The sequence below is a fragment of the Nylanderia fulva genome, unplaced genomic scaffold (assembly GCF_048542155.1).
Source record: "Nylanderia fulva isolate GAGA-0341 unplaced genomic scaffold, ASM4854215v1 Scaffold1006, whole genome shotgun sequence".
Classification (NCBI taxonomy): Eukaryota; Metazoa; Arthropoda; class Insecta; order Hymenoptera; family Formicidae; genus Nylanderia; species Nylanderia fulva.
This window is the reverse complement of record NW_028189200.1, coordinates 4,666-14,341: the sequence shown is the minus strand read 5'-3', so window position 1 is coordinate 14,341 and position 9,676 is coordinate 4,666. Positions and strand designations below refer to the sequence as shown.

The 9,676-nt window shown below is 44.1% G+C and overlaps 2 protein-coding genes across 2 annotated transcripts; both read right to left on the bottom strand.

The window, feature by feature from the left end:
- Positions 1–4,727: 4,727 nt before the first annotated feature.
- LOC146725199 (uncharacterized) lies at positions 4,728–5,063 on the bottom strand. Its single transcript, XM_085483857.1, has one exon. It carries the CDS (start codon positions 5,061–5,063, stop codon positions 4,728–4,730), a length of 336 nt encoding a protein of 111 aa, XP_085339983.1.
- A 1,276-nt stretch (positions 5,064–6,339) lies between these two features.
- LOC146725198 (uncharacterized) lies at positions 6,340–8,398 on the bottom strand (the record flags this gene model as incomplete). Its single annotated transcript, XM_085483852.1, has 2 exons — positions 6,340–7,205; positions 7,720–8,398. Coding segments are annotated over 2 exons (1,545 nt in total), but the record flags the coding sequence as incomplete, so codon positions are not given.
- Positions 8,399–9,676: the final 1,278 nt, after the last annotated feature.

The window sequence follows — 9,676 nt, the reverse complement described above, 5'->3', positions numbered from 1 at the left end:
CTCATCATCCCGTTTTGCGCGACTCGAGTTGCACTACGAAATTGCGCGTTGTCTTCAACGCTTCGTGCAAAACGAGCAATAAGACTTCGCTTAACGATCACTTACTGATCGGTCAGAGACCTGCAGCAAGACCTCTCCGCTATTATATTGCGCTGGCGTCAATGGCAATTTGTTTACACGGCGGACATTGCTCAAATATTCCGCTAAATTCTCGTGCATCCGTCTGACGCGGATTTTCAAAGAAAGAATCTTATGGCGATCGTCGGCCGATGGGCCGATTGAACACTATCGCCTTCTCACTGTAACGTACGGGCTCGCCCCCGCTCCGTACCTCGCAATAAGGGTACTGAAACAGCTTTCTCTAGATAAAGGTGACAACTATCCCGCGGCTGTTTCAATTCTCAGCGAGTCCCTCTACGTGGACGATGCGCTCTTTGGCGCGGACGATACGACTTCATTGATAGAAGCTCGTGTCCAACTAGTTGAAATCCTGCGAAAGTGGGTTTCTAATGCCTCCTCTCTTCTTCAAGGACTTTCGGCTCATCAGCCGGAAGTCACCGATCACTTACTCGTAAAGAAGATTCTCGGGCTTTCATGGCTTGCTAAAGAGGACGCGTTCAAATTCGTGATAACTCCGTTGAGATCGGTTACGCACACGAAACGTTCCGTTCTCTCGTTCACGGCAAAATTATACGACCCAATAGGATGGGCTGGGCTGCTCCGGTTGTTGTAATCCGCGAAATCTGCTACAAGAGTTATGGCTTCTCAAATGTGATTGGGACTCCCCTTCTTCCAGAGGAGTTGCGCGATCGTTGGGAGAGCTACACCAACGATTTAGAATCATTAAACCGCGTCCGAATACCGCGTTGGACCGGTCGACATTCCAATAACCTCGCGTTCAAAATCCACGGGTTTGCCGACGCTTCAAACCGCGCTTACGCGGCGGTCGTTTATATTCGAGTGCTTCCTTCGCCAACAAAGTTTCAAATCACTCTGCTCGCTGCTAAAACAAAGGTCGCGCCGATCAAAACCGTAAAGCATCCCGCGCTTGGAACTGAACGCTATCGTCCTCCTCAGCCGGCTAATCAAGTGGACCTTGACATCGTTGAATTACCTCCGATTCCAATATACGGATGGACGGATTCGACCATCGCTCTCGCGTGGCTCCGTCAACATCCATCAAAATGGAGCACCTACGTGGCTAACCGCGTACCGAAGTGCGTACCTGTTTGGATTCTGTTTGTTGGAATCACGTTCCGTCTCGAGATAATCCGGCGGACTGTGCCTCGCGCGGCTTGACCGCCTCCGAGCTCGTGACTCACCCCGCTATGGTGGAACGGTCCACGATGGCTTCAGAAGCCATCGACTGCGTGGCCGATTCTGAATGTCTCAGCTCCGCTCGACACTGCCACCGATCAACAAGTGTCGGTGGAAAGAAGACGGCCTGTGACGTTCCATGTTCAAGAGGCCGAGGAATGGGAACTCCCATATAGGTTTTCCACTTGGACCAAGCTTGTCCGCGTGACTGCCTATATGAATCGCTTTATTCTTCCTGTAAAAGAAAAGAGCGCGTCTCGCTCCCAACTCTTCCCCCTTCTGAACGCCGATGAGTTTAGGAGGGCGGAAATCTTCTGGTTGCGCTATCTGCTACAGAGATTCTTCGAGCGGGAAACGCGCTCACTAAAGAATAACGGCACCATGCATGCCGCATTCGAGCTCGTTGAGCAAATTGAGTCCTTTTCTAGGAGAGGACTCTTTACTCCGTCTTGGCGGGCGGTTGACGAATTCCGCGCTCAGCTATGACGAGCAACATCCTATAATAATAGCGGTATGCTTGTAACGGATCCGCGATATCCTGTCTTTCTTTGTTCTTGAAGAACGACAATCGAACCTCAATCACGCATTCAATAGTCTATCAAAAGGGTCCGAAGCGTCGGAACCAGATACAGTGTACAAATCTGATATGATACAATAAAATTACTGTTATTAAAATTAAATAAAAGGAAAAACAATCACAATAATATATAAAATATATTTCATTAATTTTACTTTACGGTTTAGTAAAATTAATAAAACATGATTCATATTTTATTGTGATAGATATTATTATTTTGAATGTGATAAATATTAATTAGAGGAATTCTAATAAAATTTTTTCCATACAATATTATCCTACGATTACCACAATTTTCAGGGCAAATTAAATTCTCCCAGATTGTGATTATGTGTTGTAATTTGTAATCAGTTATTTATTACAATAATTTTAATCAAGTGCGTGAGTCAAAGTGTCAATAGAATTTATTACAAAAAAATGATTTCATCATGCAGTGTGTCACAGTGTGTCAATATCGGATTGTATCCAGTCAGGCAACAATTATTCGTCAAAGGACATCAAACATCTCTACAAGGTAAGAATCAGTGAGAGAGAGAGAGAGAGAGAGTGTGTGTGTGTGTGTATACGCGTACACACACACACACAAAACGCCGCGTGTAACAAACAGCTGATCGCTTTGAGCGCCCACGTAATCGCCCTCGTCGGATAATGTGGTGCGCCGCTCCTGATTACCGCCCGTACTCGTGCTGTAATTCGCTAACTATTTCTTTTTATATTTCAAAAACTAAGCTTCGGATAAAATTTTGGCAAAGGAAAAATCGTCTTTAAATTGAGTCAGGAATAATACGACATTTTAAAGACAAACGGTTGTTTTGAATCACCCTGTATAATACAGGAAGGATCGATGATATTTCGACTATCTGTCAACTGTGTCGGTCCGACGGTTTCTTCAAAAAGCTTCCGCCCCGGCTCTCCCGTTGCGGGAAAGACGCTCCGATCGAGAAACACACAACTCTACCTTTGTGCCGTAGCTTTCCCTGGCGGGAGGCGGCGGTCCGCGCGCGTCCTCGGACAGCCTGATCGAAGAGCCACCACGATTATTCTTTCTCTCTCTCTCGTCCGAGAGAAGAGACCACGATGGTTGAACGAGAAGCGCGTTTCTTCGCGAACGCAAAAATTTCGAACGATTACCCTGAACGGTGAATCACTTGGCTCGTAGGTCGATGAAGAACGCAGCTAATTGCGCGTCAACTTGTGTTTAAAATTGTCACGTATTTTCGGAGCGACGAAGCAAGGTCAATCGTAGAAATTAAAAATATTCGACGCCGAGATGTTATTCTATTAGGTTGTTTTCGATTCCGCGAGCGAGAGAATCTACAAAAACTCGCCGTTGCTCGCAGTTCGGAGCGTGAGGGGGCAATCGTCCCCGAATGGATTTCAGCACCGTGGGCACACGTCGATCGGATGAGCCTTAGCGCCGAAGTCCGGAGGATCAAAAACGCGTCTACTAGAGAGTTGACTGAGAACGAAGAGAGAGTATCCGTGTAATCAGCGAAAAGAGCATCGCGGAAATATGTATCGTTCTTAGTTTTTTTCGCGAACGCAAAAATTTCAACGATTACCCTAAAACTAATCACTTGGCCTAGGCGATGAAGAACGCACAATTGCGCGTCACTTGTTTTAAAAAAAAATATTTCGGGGCAAAGCAGGTCATCGTAAAATTTAAAAAAATTTTTGGGACGCCGGTGTTATTCCGGTTGTTTTCGATTCCGCGAGCGGGAAAACTAAAAAAACTCCCTTTGTCCCTTTCGGAGCGTGAGGGGATCGTCCACGAATAGGTTCAGCACGGTGCCACGCTTCGCGGAGGGCCCTTTTAGCTGCGAATCCCCGAGGATCAAAAATGACTACTCGAGGATCTGAACTAAGAGACTCTCCGTGTATATCAGAAAAACATCGCGCAATTACTCGTTCTAGACGAACTTCCGCTTTTAATCTTGTCTGCGGGGGTTTTGAAAAAACTGCTTTGCCTAAAATGTTTTTCTCCCCCTTTACTTTTTTTTTCCCCCGCCCAGCTCCTTCGATAAAAGGGGACTTAAAAATAAATAAATTTGCCTCTGCGGGGAAAAATTTTAAAAAAAATCAAAGGTTTCGCAAAAAAGAAAAAGGCCTTCGGCGGATTTGAAGATAAGGGGGACGTAAGGAAAAGGAAAGTGATTCCGTGTGACTCTCGCGGACGGGAAAAAAGCGGGGGTGGAAAAATAGAAGCACATCGTTTAAAACGATGTGCAAAAAAAGGACAGGAAAATGTGGGTTCGCTTTGAGAAAAAAGTGTACGGGAACTCCGATTCACGTCGTCAAAACCCAATTCGACTCGTGAGACGAAACTTAGTGGTCTCTTTCGAGACAAATTCGTCGCGTTTGACAGTCAGGTCGTTCGCGAACTCGTGCCGTCGGCGCCGTTCACGCGCCCGACATACTTAGTGGTCTCTTTCGAGACAAATTCGTCGCGTTCGACAGTCCAGGTCGTTCGCGAACTCGTGCCGTCGGCGCCGTTCACGCGCCCGACATACTCAGTGGTCTCTTTTGAGACAAATTCGTTGCGTTCGACAGTCAGGTCGTTCGCGAACTCGTGCCGTCGGCGCCGTTCACGCGCCCCGACATACTCAGTGGTCTCTTTTGAGACAAATTCGTCGCGTTTCGACACAAGGTCGTCCGCGAACTCTTGCCCGTCCGCGCCGTTCACGCGCCTGACATAATCAATGGTCTCAAGTCAAACTTGAGACATACGCGTCGCGTTCGATAGAGGAAGCGTCCGCGAATCTTTCCGTCTGTACTACTGACGTTGCTCAAAAAAAAAAAAATGTCGACAGCAAAAGATCTGTTGATCGCGCAATTAGACACGATCTCTCAAGCGAAACACGTCTTCGTTAGGCATCCATGACAGGCCGAGAACTTTAAGTGAATCTTCCGTCAGGATTAGATGATCGGTTACTTCCGATTGGTCAACAGACAAATCCTTGAGAAGTTCGATCGAATTTGATGCCCATTTCCTTAATTGAAATCCCCCCTTTTCCATTAACTGCATCAATTGAACGCGAGTATTTTTTAAAGATTTTATATCATCCGCGCCAAACAGGGCGTCGTCTACATAAATAGACTCTCCTAGGATAGGAACCGCGGCCTTGAACTTTTCTCCCTCGTCAAGGGCGAGCTGTTTCAATACTCGCATTGCGAGATACGGAGCGGGAGCGAGACCTTAAGTGACCGTTAACAAGCGAAAATGTCGAACGGGCGCTTCCGCTTGAGGACGCGAAAGAATTCTTTGGTAGTCTGAATCTTGCTCATGAATTTGAATTTGCCGAAACATCTTGGCGATGTTGGCCGTACAAACGAAGCTTCACCGTCGCCATCGCGATAACACGGCAGGTAGATCTTGCTGTAATTTGGGCCCTATTAATAAAAAGTCATTCAACGACGTGCCATTCCTAGTTCGGCACGACGCGTTGAAAACGACCCGTAATTTAGTCGTGCAACTATCTTCCCGAATCACGGGGTGGTGCGGAATGTAAACGGGCAAATACTCGGTTTTTTCCGACTCGTCGACGCTAGTCATATGTCCGAGGGACTCGTATTCCGCTAGAAATTCGTTATACTGCGAATACAATTCCGATCGATTTCTCAATCTGTTTTCCATGCGGTTGTACAGCGACCGCGCAATGGAAAGAGACTCTCCGATTTCGATCGGAGGATCACATTTGAAGGGTAGTCGAACGACGTATCGTCCGTCGGAAAACCGACTATGCATCTGCACGAAGTGTCGCTCACAAATCTCTTCCTCCTCCGTGAGGGGAATTTGAGGCGCGATCTCCTCAGTCAAAATAATAATATCTATCACAATAAAATATGAATCATGTTTTATTAATTTTACTAAACCGTAAAGTAAAATTAATGAAATATATTTTATATATTATTGTGATTGTTTTTCCTTTTATTTAATTTTAATAACAGTAATTTTATTGTATCATATCAGATTTGTACACTGTATCTGGTTCCGACGCTTCGGACCCTTTTGATAGACTATTGAATGCGTGATTGAGGTTCGATTGTCGTTCTTCAAGAACAAAGAAAGACAGGATATCGCGGATCCGTTACAAGCATACCGCTATTATTATAGGATGTTGCTCGTCATAGCTGAGCGCGGAATTCGTCAACCGCCCGCCAAGACGGAGTAAAGAGTCCTCTCCTAGAAAAGGACTCAATTTGCTCAACGAGCTCGAATGCGGCATGGTGCCGTTATTCTTTAGTGAGCGCGTTTCCCGCTCGAAGAATCTCTGTAGCAGATAGCGCAACCAGAAGATTTCCGCCCTCCTAAACTCATCGGCGTTCAGAAGGGGGAAGAGTTGGGAGCGAGACGCGCTCTTTTCTTTTACAGGAAGAATAAAGCGATTCATATAGGCAGTCACGCGGACAAGCTTGGTCCAAGTGGAAAACCTATATGGGAGTTCCTATTCCTCGGCCTCTTGAACATGGAACGTCACAGGCCGTCTTCTTTCCACCGACACTTGTTGATCGGTGGCAGTGTCGAGCGGAGCTGAGACATTCAGAATCGGCCACGCAGTCGATGGCTTCTGAAGCCATCGTGGACCGTTCCACCATAGCGGGTGAGTCACGAGCTCGGAGGCGGTCAAGCCGCGCGAGGCACAGTCCGCCGGATTATCTCGAGACGGAACGTGATTCCAACAAACAGAATCCAAACAGGTACGCACTTCGGATACGCGGTTAGCCACGTAGGTGCTCCATTTTGATGGATGTTGACGGAGCCACGCGAGAGCGATGGTCGAATCCGTCCATCCGTATATTGGAATCGGAGGTAATTTCAACGATGTCAAGGTCCACTTGATTAGCCGGCTGAGGAGGACGATAGCGTTCAGTTCCAAGCGCGGGATGTTTACGGTTTTGATCGGCGCGACCTTTGTTTTAGCAGCGAGCAGAGTGATTTGAAACTTTGTTGGCGAAGGAAGCACTCGAATATAAACGACCGCCGCGTAAGCGCGGTTTGAAGCGTCGGCAAACCCGTGGATTTTGAACGCGAGGTTATTGGAATGTCGACCGGTCCAACGCGGTATTCGGACGCGGTTTAATGATTCTAAATCGTTGGTGTAGCTCTCCCAACGATCGCGCAACTCCTCTGGAAGAAGGGAGTCCCAATCACATTTGAGAAGCCATAACTCTTGTAGCAAGATTTTCGCGATTACAACAACCGGAGCAGCCCATCCTATTGGGTCGTATAATTTTGCCGTGAACGAGAGAACGGAACGTTTCGTGTGCGTAACCGATCTCAACGGAGTTATCACGAATTTGAACGCGTCCTCTTTAGCAAGCCATGAAAGCCCGAGAATCTTCTTTTACGAGTAAGTGATCGGTGACTTCCGGCTGATGAGCCGAAAGTCCTTGAAGAAGAGAGGAGGCATTAGAAACCCACTTTCGTAGTTGAAAACCTCCCTTTTGCAGGATTTCAACTAGTTGGACACGAGCTTCTATCAATGAAGTCGTATCGTCCGCGCCAAAGAGCGCATCGTCCACGTAGAGGGACTCGCTGAGAATTGAAACAGCCGCGGGATAGTTGTCACCTTTATCTAGAGAAAGCTGTTTCAGTACCCTTATTGCGAGGTACGGAGCGGGGGCGAGCCCGTACGTTACAGTGAGAAGGCGATAGTGTTCAATCGGCCCATCGGCCGACGATCGCCATAAGATTCTTTGAAAATCCGCGTCAGACGGATGCACGAGAATTTAGCGGAATATTTGAGCAATGTCCGCCGTGTAAACAAATTGCCATTGACGCCAGCGCAATAATATAGCGGAGAGGTCTTGCTGCAGTCTCTGACCGATCAGTAAGTGATCGTTAAGCGAAGTCTTATTGCTCGTTTTGCACGAAGCGTTGAAGACAACGCGCAATTTCGTAGTGCAACTCGAGTCGCGCAAAACGGGATGATGAGGAATATATACCGGCTCGAACTCGGAGCGGTCAGATAATTCCACCTTCCTTATATGACCGAGCGAATTATACTCTCGTAAGAACTCGTTGTACTGCGCGTGAAGTTCAGGACGAAGCCGTAGCTTTCCTTCCATTTTATTATAAAGCGAGGTTGCAATGTGCAAAGAATCACCGATTTTTATCGGGAAATCATGCCTGAAGGGCAATCGAACCGCATAGCGTCCCTGAGGGGTACGATAGTGGTTGGCGATGAAATGAGCCTCGCACCTCTCCTCCTTCTCCGTGAGAGGGACAGGCCGCGAGATCTCCTCATCTTCCCAGAACTTCTGGAGAAGAGAGTGCGTGCTTTGTTCCAACACGCAGTTTAATACAGATGCTTGAGCAGTAGTAGTCGGCCTACTATTTGTGGGGCCGGAAAGGATCCAACCGAGAGCGGTCAATTGCGCTGTCGGAGTTCCAATAGGACCTTGACGGACATCGCGCTTCAGAAGCGAGCCGTAAAGGTCAGCACCGATCAACAAATAAATTTGATGTTGACTTGAAGGATCAGGATCAGCAAAAGATAGACCCTGTAAATGAGGCCACGCATCGAAGGGCTGAATCCGCGAGGCAGCGTATGAAGTAATGCGTTGAAAAATGTAAGCCGTCAGAGGAAAGCTCGGGTCGGCTTGAGCACACGGGGTTAACTGTAGTGTTACGCGCGATTTCGCAGTACCCGTGTATTTTTCGCCGAAGCATTTAATTTGTAAATCGGCTCGTTGCCGTTTAGTGCGCAACGCCTGTGAGAGCGATTCTGATATAAAGCTAAATTTTAGCTTTATATCAGAATAGATAATGATATAAAGCTAATTTTAATTATTTTAGCAAAGAGTTCCGAAATCTCTTACGCACATAATAGGGATTTTGTTCATCCATATAATTCGCAATTAAGTATATATGTTAATTATTAATTTTAATAAAATACAAAATTAAAATTAAAGGTCAAATATAATTTTTGAACATAAATATATTTAATTTGTTATAAAACGTATACCCGTGATAGTATTTTTCTCGTACAAAAATAACTAGAATAAATTAAATTACTCATAAAAAAATAAAAAAATAATTAAATAATTTATATTTTATATGATAATAATAAAACATTTTATAAAAAAAACAGATTCAATAAATATAAGTATATATATAACATGTACTTATATTTATTGAATCTGTTTTTTAATAAAATGTTTTATAAGCTTAGAAAACTTGACTTCGACGTAACTAGCAAATTTTATTTAATTATTTCACGACGGTTTGACGTAATAAAATGTTTTATTATTATTATATAAAATATAAGTTTAAATTCTTTAATTAATTTTTAATCTTTTATGATTAATTTAATTTACTCTAATTATTTTTGTACGAGAAAAATACTATCATGGGTATACGTTTTATAATTAATTTAATATATTTGTGTTTAAAAATTATATTTGACCTTTAATTTTAATTTTTATTTTATTAAAATTAATAATTAACATATATACTAAATTGCGAATATATGGATGAAAAAAATCCCCATTATGTGTGTAAGAGATTTCGAAACTCTTTGCTAAAAAATAATTAAAATTAAAAGTCAAATATAATTTTTAAACACTAATATTATTAAGAATATATAATTCGGTTCCCGAAATATATTAATTCATTATAAAACGTATACGTGATATTATTTTTCTCATATAAAAATGACTAGAATAAATTAAATTAATTATTAAAAAACTAAAAAGTAATTAAACGACTTAGACTTAGATGATAATAATAATGAAACATTTTATTAAAAAAAGATTTAATAACTAGTAGGTCAAGTTATA